Source organism: Apodemus sylvaticus, chromosome 1, assembly GCF_947179515.1.
Source record: "Apodemus sylvaticus chromosome 1, mApoSyl1.1, whole genome shotgun sequence".
NCBI classification, from domain to species: Eukaryota; Metazoa; Chordata; class Mammalia; order Rodentia; family Muridae; genus Apodemus; species Apodemus sylvaticus.
The window spans coordinates 189,751,505-189,776,055 of record NC_067472.1 but is presented as its reverse complement, the minus strand read 5'-3'; the positions used below and the strand labels follow the sequence as shown (position 1 = coordinate 189,776,055).

At 50.5% G+C, this 24,551-nt stretch overlaps 1 protein-coding gene across 1 annotated transcript; it reads left to right on the top strand.

Annotated features, from left to right (window-relative positions):
* Positions 1-7,726: 7,726 nt before the first annotated feature.
* Ethe1 (ETHE1 persulfide dioxygenase) lies at positions 7,727-23,719 on the top strand. The gene is made up of 7 exons (XM_052169353.1): positions 7,727-7,885; positions 8,276-8,420; positions 8,641-8,789; positions 21,261-21,390; positions 22,663-22,752; positions 23,164-23,280; positions 23,516-23,719. Exons 1-7 carry the CDS (start codon positions 7,805-7,807, stop codon positions 23,566-23,568), a joined length of 765 nt encoding a protein of 254 aa, XP_052025313.1. The 5' UTR covers positions 7,727-7,804; the 3' UTR covers positions 23,569-23,719.
* The last annotated feature ends 832 nt before the right edge of the window (positions 23,720-24,551 follow it).

Here is a 24,551-nt window from a genome sequence, read left to right as displayed (position 1 = left end):
AAAAAGACGAAAGGAAGGTGTGGTTTATAGAACCCAGAATGGACTTTCACTGGAGGGAGTCCCAAACGTCTGGCATCGCATGCACTCCTCAAAAAAAACCAGAGCGCCGGGATCCATATCTACCCTTCACGGAGAGATCCTGGCGTCCAGCCCCCAATCCAGCTCCAGGAGACCTTGACCCAGCCCTTCTCACCTGCAGGGCGGTCCCTCCCCGGGGGTGGGGCTCCGGAACCCTCCCGGCTCAGTTAAGCCTCGTGAGCTACCTTGTAGCCCTCGGACCTGCACCTCCCAGCGGGCGCTGGGGCGCCGTTGGAGGAGGGGAGAGCGGGAAGGAGGTTGCCGAGCCGTGGGGCCCCTTCCATCCCCTCCTCCCATCCGGGGCTGGAGGGGGCGTCGGCACGCATGCGCACTCTCGGCCAGCAAGAGGCTGCAGAGGGGAAGACGTGGTGGAAGGAGGGGGTGGCTGGACCACCCAGCTGGCTAGTTCATGAGCAAGCGCGAAGCTATCGGGCTAAGGAAAGTGCACATGTGGAAGGATGGGGTTAGCAGTGTGTGTGCGCATCCCTCCTTTCTTCTTCTTCCTGTGATAGGGTCTCAAGTAGCCCAGGCTAGCATCAAACTCCCTACAAAGCCGAAAATGGCCTTGAACTGGTTGGTGATCCTCACCTCCCAAGTGCTGTGCTGAGACAAACTCCACACACAGCCCCGCCCCGTCCCCTCCTCCACTTTCCCACTCCCGCTTCTGTTTGCTTGTTTGTTTGTTTGTTTGTTTGGATTTTTTTTTTTGAGACAGGGTTTCTCTGTGTAGCCCTGGCTGTCCTGGAACTCACTCTGTAGACCAGGCTGGCCTCGAACTCAGAAATCCACCTGCCTCTGCCTCCCAAGTGCTGGGATTACAGGCGTGCGCCACCACCGCCCGGCATGGCTTCTTTTTGTTAATGCCCCTTTTATTTTTTTTAAATGTTAATTACATTTATTTACTTATTGTCATTTGCGTACGTGTTTGAGTGTGGCGGTCAGAGGACAACTTGTGGACCCACGTGGACTCAGTTCTCATTTTCCACCTCGTGGGTCCCAGGCATCGAACTCAGATCTTCTGTCTTGGCTGCTGGTGCCTTTAACTACTGAGGGGTCTCTCTCTCTCTCTCTCTCTCTCTCTCTTAAAAAAGTATTGATTTATTTATTTATTTTATATAAGTACACTGTCACTGTCTTCAGACACACCAGAAGAAGGCATCAGATCCCATTACATATGGCTGTGAGTCACAATGTGGGTGCTGGGATTTGAACTCAGGACCTCTGGAAGAGCAGTCAGTGCTCTTAACCGCAGAGCCATCTCTCCAACCCCTGAGGTGTCTCCTTAGCCTTGTATTGAGAATTCCCTGTACAGTCTTACTTCAGCCTTTGGGAGCAGTTTCGATTCTACCCCTCCAAGCATTTACAGAAAGCCCGGCTATTTCTTCCAGAAAGGGCAAGGAGCAGTCCTCCTGACACCCAGAGGCTTTGCAGAGCACTTCAGGCCCCTTTCACCGACATCCACCGCTGGGTGGCCAGCATCTCAGACCACACCTAGCACCTGGCACTACTTGCTGCCCCTCCCTAGGTGGTCTAGGAGTGCCAGGCCAAGGGTGACACAGAGCACTTGGCTTGCTTCCAGGCAATGACGGTACAATTTCCTGCCCTTTGCTGGTGTGACAGTGAAGTGCTCATAAAAGTCTCCACACTCAGCCGGATAACCCTTAAAGTGTGGCCACGCCTGGGAGCCACAGGAGTTATTTGGTGGGACTGAGTGAGTAACTGGTTTGCACTGGACTCTGCCACTTTCTAATCATGTGACGATGACTAAGGCACTTCACGGTTCTGGGCCTCGGTGTCTTCATGTGTATTAAATAATCAATGGAAACTGTTTAAAATTGGTAGTGTTCAGGCAGTGTTGTCCTGTTTTGTTTGTTTGTTTGGTTTGGTTTTTGTTTTTGTGTTGTTTTTTGTTTTTTGGATTTTTTTTGAGACAGGGTCTTACCACACAGCTCTGGCTGTCCTGGAACTCGCTCTGTAGAGCAGAGTGGCCTTGAATACACAGAGATCTGCCTGCCTGTCTCCCCAGTGCTTGAATCAGAGGTATGCACCACCAAGCCCTGTTCCAGCAAGTGCAGTGGAGCACTGAGCTCTCTCCCTCCCCAGTTCCTTTATGAATATTTAAAATATTACACAGTGAGTGCAGTGGTGCATGCCTTTAATCCCAGCACTCAGGAGGCAGAGGCAGGCGGATCTGGAGGCCAGCCTGATCTACAGAGGGAGTTCCAGGATAGCCAGGGCTGCACCGAGAAACCCTGTTTCAAAGAACCAATATATAAATACATTTGTTATTTATAAGTATGTGTTTATGTGCATCTGTGGTATCCATATTCAGAGGTAAAAGGATAACTTGTGGGAGCTGCCTCTCCCCACTGGTGGGTCCTGGGGATTGAACTCAGGTATTCAGACTTGGAGACCCACTGAGGCACCTTGCAGGTGCAATATTTTGTTTTTACTGTGCATTAAATTAAGCCCAATGGTGTTAAATTGTTCTGGAAACAGGAGAGCAGACCTAAAGAACCTACAACCCCTAGTGAGAGGCTGGGGGCGTGGCTCAGTGGTAGAGCCCCGCCTAGAATCCCCCAATGAGCGGCTGGGGGCGTGGCTCAGTGGTAGAGCCCCTGCCTAGAATCCCCCAATGAGGGGCTGGGGGTGTGGCTCAGTGGTAGAGCCCTGCCTAGAATCCCCCAGTGAGAGGCTGGGGGCGTGGCTCAGTGGTAGAGCCCCTGCCTAGAATCCCCCAATGAGGGGCTGGGGGCGTGGCTCAGTGGTAGAGCCCCTGCCTAGAATCCGCCAGTGAGGGACTGGGGGCGTGGCTCAGTGGTAGAGCCCCTGCCTAGAATCCCCCAGTGAGAGGCTGGGGGCGTGGCTCAGTAGTAGAGCCCCGCCTAGAATCCCCCAGTGAGGGGCTGGGGGCGTGGCTCAGTGGTAGAGCCCCTGTCTAGAATCCCCCAGTGAGGGGCTGGGGGCGTGGCTCAGTGGTAGAGCCCCTGTCTAGTGTTCCCCAGTGAGGGGCTGGGGAGATGGGCGTTGTAGATTAGGTAGAGTTTAGCAGAGTGTAGCAGGCCAGGGATTCGCTATGGGGACAGGGTCTGAAAGTCTTGCTAAAACACTAGGGAAGGGAGGGCCCACAATTATGGTTGACTTGGTAGCTCTGCCTAAAGGTCTTTGTCTCTCTCTCTCTGTCTCTCTTTCTCTCCAACCCCCTGGCTTCCATAAACCTAGTATCTCCTGATTGTACCCGCTGTTTTGCTCTGCCTGGTGATTCTCCTCTGGGTCCTGGCTTCTTCAAGCGTGGGCCAGGCAGGCAAGGGACTTCATGAGGATGCAGAAGGATCAACAGCACTCTCTCCTCTTTCTCTTGGGCCAGGTCTTCTTCCCTCTCTTTCTCCATATTACTTCCCTCTCTGCTCTCCTGTGTTTATCCATCTCTTCCGATCTTCTTCATCGAGTTTGTTACGTTTCTGAGAGAGTCTCACTCTGCGACACAGGCTGGCCTCAAGATCATGGCAGAGCCGGGCCTGGCGGCCCACGTCTTTAATTCTAGAACTCGGGAAGCAGAGGCAAGTAAATTTCTGTGAGTCTGAGGCAGGCCTCGCCTACATAGCAAGTTACAGGACAGACAGGGCTACATAGAGAACTGTCTCAAAAAGAAAACAAAACAAAAAACCACCACCACCAACAACAACAATAACAACAACAACAAATAAAAACCAGGCAAGCAACAATAACAAACTTCCATGGCCATCCCGCCCTAGCTTTCCCGTTGCTTTATAGGCGTCAGTCGACCACACCTGGATTCTCAGTGTTTGCAGTCAAGTGAAACTGTGTATCTTTATTTCATTGTTAGACAAGCCATGGCTGTCCCTCTGTTCCTTCAAGTGTCTCTTTGTAGCCATCCGGCCTCCTTCTTCCGGTCCCACTCAAGTTTCAAATACAGTTACATCTCTGATGGCTCTCTGGGCTTCTTTCCCGATGGAGACTGCCAGGGACGCTGAGGACTCCAGCAATGCATGTGCGTGCATGTGTGTGTGTGTGTGTGTGCGCGTGCGTGCGTGCGTGTGTATGTGTGTGCGTGTGTGCGTACATGTGTGTGTATGTGTGTACGTGTGAGTGTGTATGTGTGTACGTGTGCGCATGTGTGTGTGTGTGTGTGTGTGTGTGTGTGTGTGTACGCGCAGGCACAGGCATGTACACCATGCAGAAAGTGTGGATGCCAGGAGATGATCCTCACCTTCTGCTGTGTGACCTCAGGACTGAGCTCAGGCCGTCCATCTCGGAGACAAGCGCCTTTACTGTTGAGTTGCTTCAAGGCTCCAACCTTGGGTTTTATTGACTTGAAGCTTGGGCGAGAAGGGCCACAATGGCTGGTTCCGCACACAGAGGGAGACAGAGCTCTTGGAAACTGTAGCCTTTATGTAACATTTTTCTTTTGTGAAACATTTCAGGGGCAAAGGAAAGGAGGCTGTGTTTAGCAGCGTGGGTCCAAAAGGAACAAATGGCTGTGGTGCTTAGCGGCAAAACAAACGCAGGCCACCAGGCTCCTCAGCGTCCCGAGTACCCGGGGGTTCCTCTCAGCCCCTCCCACCCTGCCCCTCCCCTAACCGACTCCAGTTCACAGCCTTTCCCCCTTCGCTCTAACACCCCGACTCCCACCCTGGGTCCACTCTGCTGGCCCTGTCGAGTCAGCCGCTTTCTCTCCCTGTTAGGAACTCTCGCAGATGCCTCTGGCTGTTCTCTCCCTCATATCTACAATCAAATCCTTCCCCTCAGCCTTGCCTCAGAGCGGCCATGTTTATAGAGCAGGCCTTGTTGTGAGTCACCCTGGCAGAGTTTGCAGGGTGAGAGCTCTAGAGATCCGAGAATGGTGGATGGCGGCTGCCGGCCTCAGAACCTCAGAAAGTAGATTAAGCCCCAGGGCTGCTTCTCTGTGACAACGTGCAGTGTGACTTGGTCCCCTAGAATGGAGGGGTTTGGGTTTCCCCTCCTTGTGCTGGGGATGGGAACCGGGGCCTTCTGCATGTTCCACAGGGCTCTCGGGCTGAGCCACACCCTTCACCCGTAGCCTGGGAGTGTCACCCCTATCGACAGGGTTCCAGGAGTGAAATGCTTGAGAGTCTGTGTGCTAAGATAACGGAGTTTACTAGATCTGACTTTCTTTGTTTGTGAGACAGTTTGGTGGGTAGGAGTGCTGGCTAGTTTTATGCCAACTTGACACAATCTAGAGTCATCAAAGAGGAGGGAAATGCCTCCAGAAGATCTGGGCAAGCCTGAAGGACTTTTTTTTTTTTTTTAATTTCACGTGCCTTGCTGTTTTGCCTGCGAGTATATCTGTGTGAGAGCGTAGGCGCCTCTGTACCTGGAGTTAGTGACGGTTGTGAGCCGCCATGAGGATGCTGGGAATTAAACCAGGCTCCTCTGGAAGAGCAGTCAGTACTCTTAAACCACTGAGCCATCTCTCCATTTTCTTAACTAAGATCGATGTGGAAAAGCCTAGACCACCATAGGCAGGGCCATCCCTGGGCAGGTGGGCCACAGTTCTATAGGAAAGCAGGCTGAGTAAGCCATGGGAAACAAGCCAGTAAGAGACGCCCTCCGTGTCTGTAGCAGCTCCTGCCTCCAGGTTCCTCCTCTTTGTGAGTTCCTGGCTGACTTCCTTCAAAGATGAACAGTGGTGTGGAAGTATAAACCAAATAAACCCTTGCCTTCCCAAGTTGCTTTCGTCCTGGTATTTCATTGCAGCTGCAGTAACCTCAACTAGGACAGTGGGCATAACCGGCCTGATGATGTACTCCAGGCTTGCCCCAGCTTGTAGCCAACCTCTTGCCTGGGCCTATGGAGTACTGGGATCATAAGCATGCATCCCAACACCCATGCATCTTGACACCCATGCATCCCAACACCCATGCATCTTGACACCCATGCATCCCAGCACCCATCATCCTGACACCCATGCATCCCAGCACCCATCATCCTGACACTTATGCATTCTGACACCCATGCATCCTGACACCCAGCATCCTGACACCCATGCATCCCAGCACCCATGCATCCTGACATCCATGCATCCCGACACCCATGCATTCTGATACCCATGCATCCTGACACCCAGCATCCTGACACCCATGCATCCCAGCACCCATGCATCCTGACATCCATGCATCCTGACACCCATGTATCTCAGCACCCATGCATCCTGACATCATGCATCCTGACACCCATGCATCCTGACACCCATGCATCCCAACACCCAGCTAACTGCATCCTTGACATAAGTGATCTGTACATTTTTAGAGTCTTTAACCCCAAATACAACAAATGAGGCTCATGTTGAACTTGAAACATATAACACAAAGTATGCGCACATGTGTAAGCAGATTCTGTGGGAGGGTTCGTCCTAGGGAAAAAGCAAAACAAAAAAACTAAATAAAAACAAAACAAAAGAAAAAATCATTAAGCCAGGTATGGTGCTACCCTCACACACAAGGGAAGATGTGTATGTGTGTGGTGTGTGTGTATGTGTTGTGTATGTGTGGTGTGTGTATATATGGTGTATGTGTGTGGTATGTGTGTGTATATGTGGGTGTGTATGAATGTATGTGTAGGGGTTGTGTGTGTGCATGGGGTGCATGCATGTGTGTGTGTGTGTGAGAGAGAGAGAGAGACAGAGAGAATGTGCAATCAACAAAAGGAGGAGAAAGAAGAAAAAAACAAAAATATTTCTGACAAAGGTGCTTAAATAACTCTTGTGAGGAGAGGAGCTAGGAAGGCTCTGTTGCTAAGCAACCATTGCAGGCAAGTCAACTTCCTGGAATCCCTGTAAAAGCAGACGGTGGAAACTGACTCTGCACAGATAAACTGCACATATATGTCCTTTCAAAAAAGAACACACACACACACACACACACACACACACACACACACACACGCACATGCACACGCACATGTGCGCGCGCACGAACTGGAGAGCATGAACTGCTTTTCGTAGCGGACCCAAGTTCCGTTCCCAGCACCGACAGACACTGAGCCTACACAACCTCTGTCATCCAGCTCCAGGGAGGTCCAATACCTTCGCCCTTCACTGTCACGTGCTCTCGCCTGCACACACCAGACACAGACATAATTCCAAAGAATACAGATAACAATCTTAAATATTTATTGTCGTTGTCCTTGGAAGACTTAGGATAGCCCGGATTTTGTAGCCAATCTGGGCTATATGATAAGATTCTGTCTCAGCCGGGCATGGTGTGTGCACACGCGCCTTTAATCTCAGCACTACAGAGGCAGAAGTAGGTGGATCTCTGAGTTCGAGACCACCTTGGTCTACAGGATGATTTCCAGGACAGCCATAGCTTTGTGGTGAGAACCTTGCCCAAGAATTCTTCAAAATACTAGTGATCTTGAATTTATTATTATTATTATTTTTCTTTCGCAGGATGACTAGTCAAACACGTGTTTTCCTGGGAAACGTCCCATGGCTCTAAGTGTCTGGGGGCGTTCTACTTCTCTCTGTTTCTACAACAGTATTTCCGAATGCCTTGAGTCTCTGATCCCTTTCCTGTCGGTTTCAGGGTCTCCCTGCAACCCTTGCTCGCGGTCTTCCTGGGTCGTGTGAACTGCGGTTCCTTTAAGGCAGGCCCCGCCCCGGCCCGCCCTCCCGGGTCAGCCCCGGTGCGTAGGGCTCTGGCGGGGCGGCTGCTGGGCTCAGTGCGGAGTGGGCTCTGGGGCGATGGCGAGCGCGGCCGTCAGGGTCGCCGGGCGGCGACTGAGCCAGCAAAGCGCATCCGGAGCCCCGGTCCTCCTGCGGCAGGTGCGGAGAAGCGAACGGACTAAGGGACCCCGAGCCCGGGGCGGCGGGAGGGGCAGGACTCTTCTGTCCTTTAAGGAGGTCTGGGGTGTCCTTCATACCTGACTGTTGTTAAACAAGGGGTCCCGGTCCTTTAACAGAAAGTAGTCAGGGGGACTCTGGGTTTGGGGTGCGGGTTTGGGGCCCATTACCAGAGAAGCTTGTTTGAAGATGGAGTTTCTTGATTCTGCTGGAGGGATCTGGGGGACCCCCTGATTCCTGATCCTTGGGCAAAGAGGTAGGGTTGTAGCTTCAGGATTCTAGGAAGAGGTTGGAGGGGAGGCCTGGATTCTTGTGTCCCCCAGGCTTGGGAGTCAGGTCCCGGAACTTTCCCTGGTGTCCTACCCCTCGCAGATGTTTGAACCCAAGAGTTGCACCTACACCTACCTGCTGGGTGACCGGGAGTCACGAGAGGCCGTCCTGATCGACCCCGTTCTGGAGACAGCGCACCGGGATGCTCAGTTGATTAAGGAGCTGGGGCTGAGGCTGCTCTATGCCGGTAAGCCCAGGACCAAACTTGGGCGTGAGAGAGGCGGGGCCACGGAGAGAGCGCTCTAGGAAATCAGGGGCCGGAGGCCTGAGTCTGGGGGAGGAGGAGGGCTGGAGGCTAGACCCTGGATGAGGGAGGAGGGCTGAAGTCCGGACCTCAGGGTCTGCCTCCTTGGGTCTGAAAGCTCGATGCTGAAATACTCCGTTTCCGATGCCCTCTCCTCGCCTAGTGAATACCCACTGCCACGCGGACCACATCACAGGCTCAGGGGTTCTCCGGTCCCTGCTCCCCGGCTGCCAGTCCGTCATCTCCCGCCTCAGCGGAGCCCAGGCTGATTTGCATATCGGGGAAGGTGATTTCATCCGCTTTGGACGCTTTGTGAGTCGGGTCTTGGGTCTTAGAGAAGATGGTGTTGGCCCGAGTTCCTTAGACTTTGAAGAGAAGAGGGTACTGGGGGTGGGGTGGGGTGGGGGATGGGCTGCTGGGCCCTGTGGAAGAAGGGTTGGTGGATTTAGGCTGAGACTCCTCAGCTCTGTTCTCTGGAAAGTACCATAAACCCAGGCGGAGCACTAGGGCAAGAGGCTGTAGGCAGGCGTGGCTCTGGCCAGTCCCCCTAAGTCAACAGTGATGGCCAGGTTCTTGCCTGGTCATTTCCATAAAATTTGCTCCGGGTTGGGCATTCTGAGTCTGGAGCTGAGGGAGGCACCTACCTAGCCCTTTGGTGAAGAAGGAACGTCCTGTGTCATTCAGCAACAGGTCTGGATGAGTCTCCTGAGGTCCTTGGGACTAGCAGTTAAGGTGGCCTTCACTGTCGTGTGGTGGTATAAATTCGGGGCTAGGCACGTATTTGTGGGTTCCTCCCTAAATGCTGGCCTTGAAGCCACAACCCCATGGCCTCACCCAGGAGAGGGGTGAAGGTTCTCCTCCTCTCCCTGCTTCAGGCTTAATCAGCAGGTTTCCAGCCAACTTTGTGCCCAGGGTGTTCTGGACAGAGGTTGGGGGAATTGTACCCAGAGGGAGGAAACAGGTGATCAGAACTGCCAAAGCTGTCTTTGGCTGATGGAGGGGACAGAAAGTCTGGTGACAGAGCGAGGTCCCTGCCTTTAGGTTGTTGGTCTTGTGGAGTGGGACGGTTTATTTGGAGGCGGTTAGCGGAGAGGAGGCCTGTGTATTGGGTTGAGAGGGTGTAGCTGCTGTTAGGAGACTTTGATTTCAGCCCTGTAAATATTTGGAAGTGGGTGAGGGACACAGCTCATCTGTGTCAGCCTTGCTGACGTAGTTAGAGAGTAACGAGAGTCTCTGGATGTTGGGAGGGGTGTGAAAGGTCGGAAGGATCTGGGCTCGTGTGAGCAGGAAGCCCTGAGCCAGCGCTTCTCAGCCTCCCCAGTACTGCGACCCTTTCATACGGTTCCTCGTGCCGTGGCGACCCCTAGCCATAAAACCGTTTTCGTTGCTACTTCATAACTAATTTCCCTACGGCTATGAATCGTAATGGAAAGATCTGCGTTTTCTGATGGTCTTAGGGGACCATCTTATAAAAGGCTTATTTCACCCTCCAAGGCGTCGTGACCCACAGGTTGAGATCCACTGTCGCAGGCGTGGCTAGCCGGATGGCTTAGCAGTTAGGACGAGTTGCTGTCCTCCCAGAAGACCCAAGTTGGGTGCCCAGCCCCCATGTCAGGCTGCTCACAATTGACTGTACTGTCAACTCCAGGAGGTCCCGGTGTCCTGGCTGGTCTCTGCTAGCACACACATGCGTTTGCACAGATACACAAAGATACACAGGCATACACGGAAATCAGTGACTGTTTAAAAATCTTAAAAAGCGAGTTGGTCATATAGGCACTCGCCTTTAACCCCAGCTCTCGGGAGGCAGATGCTGAGGCAGGTGGATCTCTGTGAGTTCTAGGCCGGCCCGATCTACATAGAGAGTTCCAGGACAATCTGGGCTACACAGTAAGAATAAAATAAAATCTTAGCACAGCAACAACAATAAGGAGCCTTATGACAGGTGAGATGTAATCCTAGTACTCGGAAGGTAGAGAGGAAAGCCAGGGTTTCAAGGTCACCCCCAGCATCTGTGACCCTGTACCAAAAAGTTTTAAAGAAAAGAAAAGAAAAAGCCGGCATGCTTGTACACGCTTTTAATTCAGTCAGAGTCAGGAGGATTCACAACCAGCCTGGTCTATGTGAGATCCCTCTCAAAACAAAACAAGACGATAAACAAATAGAGGTTCTTCTCCGGACACAGCGATGATTCCTTCAGAGGCCGTGTGGAAGGGCGTAGCTGTGTTTGGCCTCCATGCTTATCTCTTCTTTACTGCATCTTATTGCCATAATCCAAATATGAATGGCCCAACCCATCCACTGGACAGCTGTATGTAGGTCAGCGAGCCGTGGCGTGTTCTAGAATGTTGTGTCCGTCATTTCAAGTCGTTTCAGGGCATCCTTATTACCCCTGACAAGTCACCACCCTCCGTCTCCCCGGTCCTCCCTCCCAGCCGTAGGTAATCTCTCGCTTCCCTTCCTTCTTTCTTTTTATATTTTGCTATGTAGCCCAGGCTGGCCTTGAGCTCCTGATTCCCGTGCCTCAACCCTTCAATTGGTAGTGTCACCTAGGTAGGACTGAAACACGCAGTCGCGAGGCTACCTTTCCTCCCAGGACTGGGAATAAAACCAAGGGGCTGATTCATGCTAGGCAAGAATTCTAGCTGGGCGGTGGTGGCGCACACCTGTAATCCCAGCACTTAGGAGGCAGAGGCAGGTAGATTTCTGAGTTTGAGGCCAGCCTGGTCTACAGAGTGAGTTCCAGGACAGCCAGGGCTACACAGAGAAACCCTGTCTCAGAAAACAAAAAAGAAAAAAAAAAAAAAAAAAGAACTCTACTCAGGGATCCCAGGCACCAGCTGTCCCACTGAACTATTATTCTTCCAGCTCTTTTTATTTTGAGAGAGGGTCTCAGTACACCAGCCAGTCTTCTGATCCTCTTGCCCCAGCCTCCCTAGTAGCCACTAGGGTATTCTTGGTCTTTAAGTCACTTTTTTTTTTTTTGGTTTTTTTTTTTGGATTTGTTTTTTTTTTCCGAGACAGGGTTTCTCTGTATAGCCCCTGGTTGTCCTGGAACTCACTCTGTAGACCAGGTTGGCCTCGAACTCAGAAATCCACCTGCCTCTGCCTCCCAGAGTGCTGGGATTACAGGCGTGCGCCACCACTGCCCGGCCTTTAAATCACTTTTGAAAAAAGATTTATTTATGTATTTATTGTATGTGAGTTCTTACATACTGTCTTCAAACACACCAGAAGATGGCGGTCAGATCCCGTTTCAGATGGTTAGGAGCCAGTGCTCTAACCACTGAGCCATCTGTCTCTCCAGCCCCAGTCTTTAAGTCACATTTATTCACTTTCATTGTCCATTCTGTCTGTCTGGATTTGCCTGTCTGCACGTTTCACAGACATGGAAGCACACAGCCTGCAGTCTTTAGGCTGACTTCCTTTTTCCTCCGTGCGCCGTCAGGGTCTGCCCGTGGCCCAGCCCCCACAGCTGTCTCATTTCCCTTCCTTACTCAACAGCCTCCTGGAGCCAAGGGACCAACCGCCTCACTTCCTCACTCACGGGGTTGAACGGCTTCCACTTTGCGACTGTTACGGCTTGTGCTGCTGTGTGTGTTCTTGAACAGGTTTCTGTGGAATAAAGTTGCAGTCCCACCATTCCTGTGACGGTCCCAGTACTGCACGGTGGCGTCAAGGCCTCTTAGTGCCAGTGTTTGTTAGCGTGCACTGTCGTGGTGTAAATTCTTTACAGATTTATGGGCCTGCTTTTCTTCACTCTTGGGTTTCCTGCCCCCTTTATAAATTCAATTATAATCAGGTGGTGGTGCATACTTTTAATCCCAGCATTTAGGAGGCAGAGGCAGGCGGATCTCGGAGTTAGAGGCCAGCCTGGGCTACACAGAGAAAACTTCTCTCCAAAACAAACAAACCAACCAAAACCAGGAAAACAAAGATGAATTTCAGCTGGGAGTGGTGCATGGCCTGTAGTCCCAGCACTTGGGAGGTGGAGGCAGGGGGATCAGGATTTCTGGGTCATCCTTGGCTAATAATGAACGCAAGGTCAACCTGAGCTGAACTCCCAGGTTGTCCTCTGACCGCCACAGTTGGGCTAAGGCATGCACATCCCTTAATAATAGTAAAATGCACTAAAGACATTAGATATAAGACAGGGGACTGCTGCTGGGCAGTGGTGGCGCATGCCTGTAACCCTAGCACTTGGGAGGCAGAGGCAGGCGGATTTCTGAGTTGGAGGCCAGCCTGGTCTACAGAGTGAGTTCCGGGACAGCTAGGGCTACACAGAGAAACCCTGTCTTGAAAAACAAACAAGCAAACAAAACCAAAACAACAACAACAACAAAGACAGGGGATTGCTTTAACCCCTTAAACAAAACAAAACTTTATATGGTACAAAAACCGAGGGAGTGTGCGCACAGTGTACTCGTGCAGCTTGCTGTGTTCCTACTGGTTTACCCTTAGGTTCCTTCCTCCTGTATCCCTGCACAGAGCACCCCGTCACCCGCAGGACACTCTGTTCTTCCTGCCCACGGATCCCTCTTTCCCAGGGACCGCTTAGACATACGCCATCATAGAGAGCTTCCCTTGACCCTAATCATAGCGCTCAAGCTTTCTGCACAAAGCTTTTGATTTTGTGGCTAGCCTGGGCTACTAGCTAGCTTGGGCTACAGAGTGAATCCCTGTCTCCAAAGAAAACAAAGACAAGAAACATACAGAGTGTGTGCCCGCCCGGCCCAAATCGAGTTTCATTTCTTCTGTTTGATGTCTGTTGTTGTCATTTTTTTGTTGTTGGGTTGAGATTGGATAACTCTGTAGCCCTGGTCAGCCTGGAGCTCACTGTGTAGATTAGGCTGGCCTCAAATTCACAGATTCCCCTGCATTGCCTTCTGAGTTGTAATTCTTCCTCACGGTTAGAGGGTTAGAGAGTCAGGCCTGGCCAACTTCTGTAAAAGAATAAGTAGTAAATCCAATCTTTTTGGGTTTTTTTTGTGTCTGTTTGGTTTTGTGGTTTTGTTTTGTTTTGTTTGTGACAGGGTTTCTCTTTGTAGCCTTGACTGTCTTGGAACTCACCCTGGCCTCGAACTCACAGAGCTCCGCCTGCCTGTCTTCCGAATGCGGATTAAAGGCATGCACCACTGGCTGGAAGTGTAATCTTTACGGGCCACGTGTGTGCTGGTGGCTCAGTGGTGTGAAAACATTTGACACAAATGGAGCAGTAAAAGCCTGGCTGTGAGCCCAGGAGCTCCTAAGATGTGAGTCTCTCAGTGTGCCGCCCCCTAGTGTGGCCCTGGTGCACCTGCAACGAGACCCCGAGATCCTCTCGTCTCAGCCTCTTAGGTCTGCGCTAACACAATTGGCTAAAATCCCCGCCCCCGTTCCTCTGCTAACAGGGTCTCCTTAGAGCAGGCTGGCTTTGGCTTGCCATGTTGCTGAAGAGGACCTTGAATTTCCTGATCTAATCAACCTGCCATCGCCCCCGCAGGGCGGGGATCACAGGTGTGCATACCCATGGTCAGTTCCTGCCAAGAGAAAGTGTAAACACTGACGCTTGGAACCTAGGGCTTAAATAGAGGTGGTGGGTCGGATTTGACCAACCCCTGATGTGAACCCGCCGGGTTACATATTCGTGCTCCTTTGGATGGTTATCCTCAGTTTTCACAACTGTGAAGGATGTTGGTATTGCTATTCTTGTTTGCACAAGTCCCTTGGCAGACGTTGACCTCAGTTCCGAGGAATCGCATTGCTGAGTCACAGCGAGGACATTCATTTAACCTTAGCAAATCTTCCAGATGCTATTTTTCTCTTGCCGTGCTGGGGAATGGAACCCAGGCCCCTGAACACGCTAGGCGTGCTTCCTACCACAAAGCCACGCCCCTTCACTGGGGGATTCTAGGCAGGGGCTCTACCCCTGAGCCACGCCCCCAGCCCCCTCACTGGAGGATTCTAGGCAGGGGTTCTCCCACTCCGCCACGCCCCCAGCCCTCTCACTGGGGGGTTCTAGGCAGGGGCTCTACCCCTGAGCCACGCCCCCAGCCCCTCACTGGGGGATTCTAGGCAGGGGCTCTACCCCTGAGCCACACCCCCAGCCCCTCACTGGGGGATTCTAGGCAGGGGCTCTACCCCTGAGCCACACCCCCAGCCCCTCACTGGGGGATTCTAGGCAGGGGCTCTACCACTGAGCCACGCCCCCAGCCCCTCTCTGGTGGATCCTACAGAAAGCACTGTACCTCAGATCTCCATCCCTGGTCCTCTTTTATGTTGTCATATTCATTAAGCCTTTTTTATCTACTTTGTTTTGTTTTTTGCCTTCTTAAGACAGGGTTTTTCTGTGTAGCCCTGGCTGCCGTAGAGCTCTCTATATAGGCCAGGCTAGCTTTGAATTCAGAGCTTGCATCTGACTGACTCTCAAACGCTAGGATTAAAGGCATGCACCTTTCATTAGCCCTTTTAATGGAAAATTACATGATTTATTTGTTATGTCTATGTGCAGGGTGCATATATGGAGGCAGTTAGCTTTTGGGACTGCCCCTCCCACACACAGTGTTGATACCAGGGACTGAATTCAGATTATATGCCTTGTCTCTGTCTGTCTGTCTTTCTCTCTCTCTGTTTCTCTCTCTCGTTCAGAGGTTTTATTTTTGTTTCATGTGTCTGCATGGTTTGCCTGCGTGTATGTAAGTACATTAGCCTGGTACCTGCAGAGGCCCGAAAACGGTATGGGATCCTCTTGAACTGGAATTAAAGACAGATGTCAGCCTTCATGTGAGTGCTGAGAACCGAACTTGGGTCTCATGCAAGGATTCTTAACCTCTGATCTATCTCAAATACTTTTTTCTTTCACAAAATAAAGGAAAGGTGATGGAGAGCTATTTACTATGAAAAAATGAGATTTGGGGTTTAAGCTCCCAAGACGTAGGAACAGCAGAGGGCGCCGACACCACCCACTTAGGGCATGAGATTGGAGGAAGGAGCCGCAGGACCTGGAGCCCGGAGCTTGCGGACCACTAGGCGGCAGTGCAGGCTACGCGAGCTGCGCGGCCGTCTGGGAGTCTACGACAGGAGGCTGTGGGTGGAGATAAAGTCCTGTGTTTTATGCACTGGAAAGAAAGAGGCATTGTTGATGGCAGGATGGATCAGGCTGCCTCTGGCCAGCTGTTGCTAGGCCGGCAGGAGGCTTCCGGAATATTCTGCAGCTGAGGCGATTCATCAGTCAGCAAGCTTCGCAAAGAGGAGAGACTGTTCCCCCCCCCCACACACACACACACACATGAGGAGTGAACTAGGGTCTCATTCACTGTAGGCAGTGCTCTACCACGGGGCTAGGTTCTCAGCCTTATTATTATAAATGCACCATATTGCCTTTTTTTTTTTTAATGAATCATGATCTCACATTGCAGGTGGGGACAGCCTAGTTTACAGAGTGAGTTCTAAGACAGCCAGGGGTACTCAGAGAAGCCCTGTCTTTAAAAAAAAACCGAAATATGTGTGTGTGTGTGTGTGTGTGCCTATATATGAGTGTTTGCCTGTATGTATTGGCAGCATGTGTGTGCGCGGTGTTACAGATATTTGTGAGCCAACCTGTGAGTGCTGGGGGCTGAGTGGGGTCCTCTGGGAGGACAGTACTTGCTCCAGGCCCTTTTTGTTTGTTTGTTTGGTTTTGGTCTTTTGAGACAGGGTTTCTCTGTATAGCCCTGGCTTTCTTGGAACTCACTCTGTAGACCAGGCTGGCCTGGAACTCAGAAATCCCCCTGCCTCTGCCTCCCAGAGTGCTGGGATTACAGGTGTGCTCCACCACCGCCCGGCTCCAGTCCCTTCATATTTTTACTGTAAAGAACCAAAGGTATACTAAGGTTTTTTTCTAAGTACTTTATATGCACAAAGCAGTTCTTAGCATATCTTGGGGCTGGGGCAATACTTATCTATAATTTGCAAATAAGCAGATAGGCCCAAAGAGCAGATAGATCTGAGATTAGAATTTAGACTATCTGCTTCCAGCAATTTTGTTTTGTTTATGACTATTTTGATCATTTGCATAAAATTCTAGAACAGATGAATTACAAAGCCACCTATAGCAATGAGAAGCAAGCTAGGACCTGTCTAGGGACCAGTGGAGGGACAATATCTGAAAGGGATCCAAGAAACCTCGGGAAGTGATAGGAACGGCTGGTCTTGATGGTCCTGGGAGCATCTTAAGAGATGCAAATGGAAGCCAGGTGGTGGTGGGGCACACCTGTAATCCCAGCACTCTGGGAGGCAGAGGCAGGCAGATTCCTGAGTTCGAGGCCAGCCTGGTCTACGGAGTGAATTCCAGGACAGTCAGGGCTACACAGAGAAACCCTGTCTTGAAAAAACCAAATCCAAAAAACCAAAATGGTTAAGAGCACTGACTGCTCTCCCAAAGGTCCTGAGTTCAATTCCCAGCAACCACATGGTGGCTCACAGCCATCTGTAATGGGATCTGATGCCCTCTTCTGGAGTGTCTGAAGACAGCTACAGTGTACTCACATATAATAATAAATAAATCTTTTTTTTAAAAAAAAGATGCAAAGGGCCTGTAATCCCAGCTCTGGGTGCTGAGTCAGAAGATTGCAAGCTCAAGACCTGCCTGGGCAGTTACTGAGAGACCCTGTAAAAAGAAAACCATACAAGTTAAAAAGAGGGACTGAAGACACAGCTCAGTGCTAGAGCCCCTGCCTCAAGTTCTCCAGTGAGGGGCTGAGGTGTGTCTAAGTGACAGAGACACCTCGAATCCCCCAGTCAGGGGCTGGGGGCATGGCTCAGCGGTAGAACCCCTGCCTAGAATATTCAGTGCTCTGCATTTAATTCTCAGCACCCATCTCTATACACAATATTTGTTTTTTTGTTTGTTTGTTTGTTTTGTTTTCGAGACAGGGTTTCTCTGTGTAGCCCTGGCTGTCCTGGAACCCACTCTGTAGACCAGGCTGGCCTCGAACTCAGAAATCCGCCTGCTTCTGCCTCCCAGAGTGCTGGGATTACAGGCGTGCGCCACCACCGCCCAGCTTGTACACAATATTTGTAAAGAATGAAAAAAAGGAAATAAACCGCATAAGGCACACGAGAGAGTCACTCAATTCTTACTGAAACTAGCCATGCCAGAACTATTCAAAGTGTTTCAGTGCGTGGTGAAAGAAGAAAAGTCTCCAAACGCTTTTCCGGAGACCGGCATGATTCTGACAGTATTATTAGTCGGATTCCAGCGGCCCTGCAGCCCACGGGGCTTCTAGATATCAAAAAGGGCTTGTACATTTATTTTTGTGTGTGTATGTGTGTGGAGAGGGGCGAGGGATGCATATGGTACAACTCCTGTGTGGAGATCACAGGACATCTTGTAGGAGGAGCTGGTTTTCCTTTCCGCACGCGGGGTCCTGAGATAAACGCAGGTTGGGCAGCCCCTTTCCTCACTCAACCATCTTGCTGGCCCTCCTTTGTAGATTTTTATGTTTGTTTTTAATTTTCAGAAGTTATTTTTTTAATTTTGTTAATAATTATTTTTGTATAATTTTTGTACATTTTGTACATTACATAAATTTTGTACATTTCCCATATTTTATTCCCCACCCTATTCAGAAGTTATTTTATCTTGTTTTATTCAAAGACAAAGCTCGTATAGCCCAGGCTGGCTCAAAAGCCACATATAGTAAAGGGGCCCGTGCCACCAAGCTGGGCTTGTTTGCCCAAGTTTTATTACAGTTTCTCTATGTTGATTTCTTTGACTGTTAGTTTTCTGTCACTGAGACAAAATGACTATGATAAATAGCTTTTTTTTTTTAAGATTTATTTATTTATTATATGTAAGTACACTGTAGCTGTCTTCAGACACCCCAGAAGAGGGCGTCAGATCTCATTAAAGATGGTTGCGAGCCACCATGTGGTTGCTGGGATTTGAACTCAGGACCTTCGGAAGAGCAGTCAGTGCTCTTAACCGCTGAGCCATCTGTCCAGCCCGATAAATAGCTTTTTAAGATGTTTATTTTATTTTTAATTGTGTGTATATACATGTGTGTGTGTGTCTTTAGAGTGTGTGAGAGAGTGTTTCTTTGTGTGTATGTGCATGTGCACACACGTGTTTGCATGTGTAAATGTGAATGTGTATTTGTGTATAGGTGAGTGAGTATTTGTGTGTGTGTGTATGTTTAGTATATGTGTTGTGGTGTGTATATTTATGTGTGAGAATGTATTTCTTTGTGTGTGTATATGTGTTTGAGTGTGAAAGCATTCTCTGAGTGTGTATTTGTGTATATATGAGTATGTGGTTTTGTGTGTTTGTGTGTGAGTGTGTGTCTGTGTTTAATGTGTCTGAGAGTGTGTTTCTTTGTGTGTGTATGAGTCTGTATGTGAGCTTGTGTGTGAGTGTGTGTTTAGTGTACATGCCAGTGTGATTTTTATGTGTGTGTGTGTGTTTGAGTGTGCAAGTATGTATTTGTGTGAGTGGGCGTGTGTGTTTGTGTGTACGTACTTATATACGTACTTATGTACAGGGATGTACAGGAATTTGGTATCCTTGGAGGCCAGAAGAGGGTGTGAGTTCCCCTGGAACTCGAGTTATAGGAGGTTGTGAACTGATTGACGCGGGTGCTGGAACCAAACTCTGGTCCCGTGCAAGAGTGGTGAGCACCTCTCTCTTCTTCCATTTCTCCAGCTCCGGCCATAAACAAAGGGTAGAGGTGGGCCGGCGGGATGGCTCAGTAGCTAGGGGGGCTTGCTGCTCAGGCTGATGATTAGGCTTTTTTACCCATGGTAACCTGCAGAGAACCAACTGCAGCAGGTTGTCATCTGACCAACACAAGCCACGGCGCACACACACACACACACACACACACACATACAGTAAATAAAATGTAACTCTAAATGATTTAAAAAAGAAGAAAGGTTTATTCTATCTCAACATTTCCAAGTTCCAGCCTATGGAGAGCTGGCCGTGGCCCTGTGCTGGGGCAGATCATCATGACAGGGCGTTTGTGCCAGGAAGCGAGGTCAGGGCTTCACGCTCCGTGTGGTACCAGGAGTCTCTGCTACGTGCTCCAGCCTCAGTGACTCTGCTACGCTTTTGCCACTGTGATGGGCTGAGACCCTTGGAAACCATTAGCCACAATAACTGTCTCCTCCCGTTACACAGCAGAGGCTGGCAGACGCCTGTAGTTCCAGCACTTGAGAGGCTGAGGCAGGAAGATCTGTATATTCAAGGACAGCCTGTACTACATGGGAAGATCTTGTCTCAAAACACCACCAACAAAAACAAAACTATACATTTATTATTATTTTCCATGCATTTTACTATTACACATTACATGACACAATACTATTATATTTACTATAGGTTACTGTAGATTATTTTTTACTATACATTTGTTAGTAACTTTTAATATTACCAAGATCTTCACTTTTTTGAGTCTGGGTCTCACTCTGTAGCTCAAGGAGCCTGGAACTTCACAGTTTAGACTAGTTTCAAGATTGCAATCCTTCTGCCTCAGCTTTTCTAGTACTGGATTGCAGGTGTGTGCTACCGTGTCTAGCACAGGGATCACACTGTAGGCTTTATATGTAAGCAAATTGCACCTACTGAATATTAAGCATTTTTTTGAGGGGGCATCAATAAGTATTTTTGAGCCAGGCGGTGGTGGCGCACACCTTTAATTCCAGCACCCAGCACTTAGGGGTCAGAGGCAGGCGGATTTCTGAGTTTGAGGCCAGCCTGGTCTACAGAGTGAGTTCCAGGACAGCCGGGGCTACACAGAGAAACCCTGTCTCAAAAAACCAAAAAAAAAAAAAAAAAAGTATTTTTGAAATACCATTAAGCTTCTTTTTAGCAGTATAACTTAATTTTATTGATTTGCCTGTGTGTGCATGCATGCACATACCATGGCACATGCATGAAGGTCAGGATAATTTTTGGGAGCCCTCCTAGGGATAGAACTTAGGCCCCTCCAGCCTCGGCAGGAGGCACCTTTACCTGCTGAGCCTTCACCAGCCCGCCCAGCTGTACCACTTGGGATGCTAATTTAGTTCTTGTTTTCTTGTGGTGCTGATGAGCCAACCCAGAGTCTGTGCATGCACAGCCTGCTGGGTTATTCCCCCAGCTTGGTGTTTATTTTCCTATGTTCTCGTGGAGATGCCAGCGCTCTTTGTGTCACGTGCGCGATTCCTGTTACAACTGCGCGTCGCTGGCTACCTGGCCCCCTTCTCTGCGGAACGCGTTTGTGATTATTTTTGCTCTTCAGAACGTCAGGCTGGGCTGGGGACATGGCTCGGTTAGCTGCCAAAATGCTTGGCTAGCGCACACCGAGCGTGGATTCCATCCCTAGCGTTGTATAAATAGAGCCTGGTGGAGCAGGCCCGTAACCGCAGAGCTTGGGATAGAGGCAGGAGGACCGGAAGGTTAAGGTCATTGATTTCATAACAAGCATGAGTTCACTCTGAATATAGGAGATTCTGTCTCAAAGAGAGGGAGGGAAGGAAAGGAGGGAGGGAGGGAGGAAGGAAGGGAGGGAAGGAAGGAAGGAAGGAAGGAAGGAAGGAAGGAAGATTTCAGCTTGACACCCCCACCGCTGCAAGACAGGTCTTGTCTATGGCTCAGGCTAACCCTTGAATCTGAGTTCTGCCTCTGCCTGCATTTGATGGATTTGTACTCTGTCTAGTCCTCAGACTAACTTTAAGCAAAACAGTCCCTGTATTCCTTTGTCCAGGTGTCCCTGGGGTGGATGGGGCTTCGGGGGATCAGTGAGGCTTGCTGGTAACTCTGTCTGTGCACTGTATTCCTGTCAGGCTTTGGAGACTCGGGCCAGCCCTGGCCACACCCCAGGCTGTGTCACCTTTGTCCTGAATGACCAGAGCATGGCCTTCACTGGAGATGCCCTCCTGATCCGAGGGTGTGGACGGACAGACTTCCAGCAAGGTGACCCACTTCTTTATCCAGCCCAAGATCGCCGTGTACTGGTGTGTGTGTGTGTGTGAGAGTGTTACTAAGCAGCCACATGATAGGATGATGTCTATGTGTTCAAGGCTAGCCTGGTCTACATTGTGAGTTCCAGGACAGTCAGTTCTGTAGAGAGACTTTGTTTCAAAAGGGGGGGGGGGGCAGCCACAAGAATGAATGAATGTGCAGCTGGGGCTGTATAGCTCAGTGGGTAGAGTCGTTATGTAGCATACAGGAAGCCCAGGCCTCAATCCTCATACTTCATCAGCTGGGCATAACTGTCTTTACCCAGCTCAGGAGGTGAAGGCAGGAGGATCAAGAGTATAAGGTCATTTTGGATAACTTAAAACATGTGCATGAACACACACACACACACACACACACTTACACACACACATACTCACACACACATACACACACACACTCACACACACACTTACACACACACATACACACACACACACTCACAGGAACGTACATGAAGGTTGTTACTGTACATTGCTTAATTGTTAGGGGACAGCGTAACTTTTTGGGGTTCAGCTTTAGGCAGCACTTAGATTGAAGGGTTCCTCCCAATCTCCCCTTCTTACCTACCCGTCTGAACCGAGGACTCCGACATTCTTCACGTATGCTCGTGTTGTGTGTGTGCACAGCGTGTGGCTGGGGTGTGAGAGGAGGCCCGCGGCAGATGTTAGGAACCTTCCTCTGTAGCTTCACCTTGTTTCCGTGGGACATGGTCTCGAGGACCCTGGCCCTGGGCATAGGCCACACCCTGCCACGGGCGCTGGGGATCTGAACTCAGTCCCTAGGCTTGCATAGGGACTTTTACTCCTGACGCATTCCTTCAGCCCCAGGACCCAGAACTTCATATCCAAACCCTGGCGTCTCCTTCTCCTGGTCCTCGTGCCTTGAGTCTTAACCTTTAGCCCCCCTTCCTGGCCCAGAGCCCTTTCTTCACCTCCCCAGCGAGGATGCCACAACCTGGTACTTCAGGCTCTCAGCCAGACCTTACTGAATCACAGCTTACCCAGATGGGTTTATTACCACTTCCCAGATCTTCATATATGTTGCCCCACCTCCTACAATGCCCTTCCCCTTCTGTGTCTCCAAGACACGTGGGAATGCTTGGCAGGAGATGAGAGATTGCGTTTAGCCCTAGTACCTCCATCCTCCCGTCCTTCTCTGGGAACGGGGATCAGGGAGCGCCTCTTATCTCTTTGATCCACTGACCTGTATGTTTTCTTACCTCAGGTTGTGCTAAGACTTTGTACCACTCTGTGCACGAGAAGATCTTCACGCTTCCAGGCAACTGTCTAATCTACCCGGCTCACGATTACCACGGTGAGGGCTCGCCCGAGGCCATGACAGGCTACTGTCACTTAACACAGGGAAAATTCCCTCTGCCTGTCGTTCTCACGAGGCACAGAGGCTACAGAACCCAGAAATTCCTGTGGCTGAAAAGATTATGTGCTTGGGCGTGCTGTGTGGATGTAGAAACAATAAGACACATCTGCAGGGCATTGGTTTTTCTGGGACATCCCCAGAGATGCACAGGCAACTACGGGAACTACATTTCCCATAGTGCCCAAAGAGAGGAGGGACCGCTTCTTGGGGCTATTCAGGAAAGAGCCACTTAGTCCCAGACTAGGGAGACAACCCCTAGGCCTCCTGGGAAATGTAGTTCTTAGCGGCCCAAGTCAATGGGCCCCTAGTTACTTTCCTTCCCCTCCACTTTGTGCTTTGCTCGGACAGGGCTCACAGTTTCTACTGTGGAAGAGGAACGGACTCTGAACCCGCGGCTTACCCTCAGCTGTGAGGAGTTTATCAAGGTCATGGACAACCTGAACTTGCCAAAGCCACAGCAGATAGGTGAGTTACCCAGGGTCTGAGGAAAATTGGTTGGGGTATGAATCTGTGAACCTGAGAGAGGAGGGCTCTGAACTCCTTGCTTTGAGAAGGCTGGGTGCTGGAGCCCTGGGTTTGAGGGAGGAGGACTTAGGGCTAGAACTATCATCCCTCGTAGGAGCCCTGAGCTTTTCTGGGTGTCGGAGGGACAGGAGGCATCCCTGGGTCCTTAGAATCATTTAAGGTTTCTTCTTTTCAGACATCGCTGTTCCTGCAAATATGCGCTGTGGGGTCCAGACTCCACCTTCCTGATTGGTCCCAGCCAGCCGCGCATATCCGTCACGAATGCACTAGGTGGGGTGAGGGGAGGGGTGTCATCCCAGAGCCTCTCTCCTCTCCTACCCCTACTCCCACCAGCTACTTGAGCTTCTTAAATAAAGTTTACTTCGGTTTTTGCCACGAACCTGAGTTCTGCTCGCTTTCTTGGTGGGAAGGAATTATGTTTCTAGATGAATGCTGAGACTCAGCCCTGGCTTCTCAAAAAGCCAGGGGTAGACGTTGGTAGAGCACCCACCTAGCATGTATAAAGTCCTGTGTTCCATCCTCTCTGTCCTGCATAAAGCAGGCCGGAGGTGCCCTGTTATCCCCGCACTGGCCAGCAGGAGGCAGGATGTTTGGAAGTTCAAGGTTAGTCTCAACTGCATGAGTTAGAGGCTACCCTGGGCTATTAATAAATAGATGCTAGATAGATAAAGCGAACAAAAAGAAAGTGTGTGTGTGTGTGTGTGTGTAGAGATCGCTCGGTGGTTAAGAGCACTGGTTACTCTTGCGTGTGGTGTGTGTGTGTGTGTGTGTGTGTGTAGAGATGGCTCGGTGGTTAAGAGCACTGGCTGCTCTTGCAGAGGACCTGGGTTCAGTTCCCGGCACCCGTATGGCAGCTCATAAAGGTCTGTAACTCCAGTTCCATGGGTATTCTGGCCTCCATGGGTACCAGGCATGCACAGACATACATTTAGGCTAGACAGACAGTCATGTAAAAAGGGAGGAGGAGACAGAGCTAGCAGTGGTCAGGGTGACGGGGGCAGGAATGGGGATCTAAGGGAGCCGGGGGTCAGGGCGCTGGAAGCAGTTGGCGGGTGCACACATCGACGCAGGGGAGGTGTTCTCACAACCTTGCAAGGCAGCACATGATGCTGTGTGAGCCCCTCCGCTGGGAGTCCCAGGCCCCTCTCCACCCCTCAGCTTCCCGATCAGCAGAATGGAAAAACGGGATGTTTCAACAGACTGATAACTCC

Coding starts and splice junctions, on each gene's coding strand:
- Ethe1 (XM_052169353.1), top strand. CDS start 7,805: ATGGCGAGCGCGGCCGTCAGGGTCGCCGGGCGGCGACTGAGCCAGCAA. Junction 7,886..8,275: donor CCCCGGTCCTCCTGCGGCAG/GTGCGGAGAAGC, acceptor TACCCCTCGCAG/ATGTTTGAACCCAAGAGTTG. Junction 23,281..23,515: donor GCCAAAGCCACAGCAGATAG/GTGAGTTACCCA, acceptor TCTTCTTTTCAG/ACATCGCTGTTCCTGCAAAT.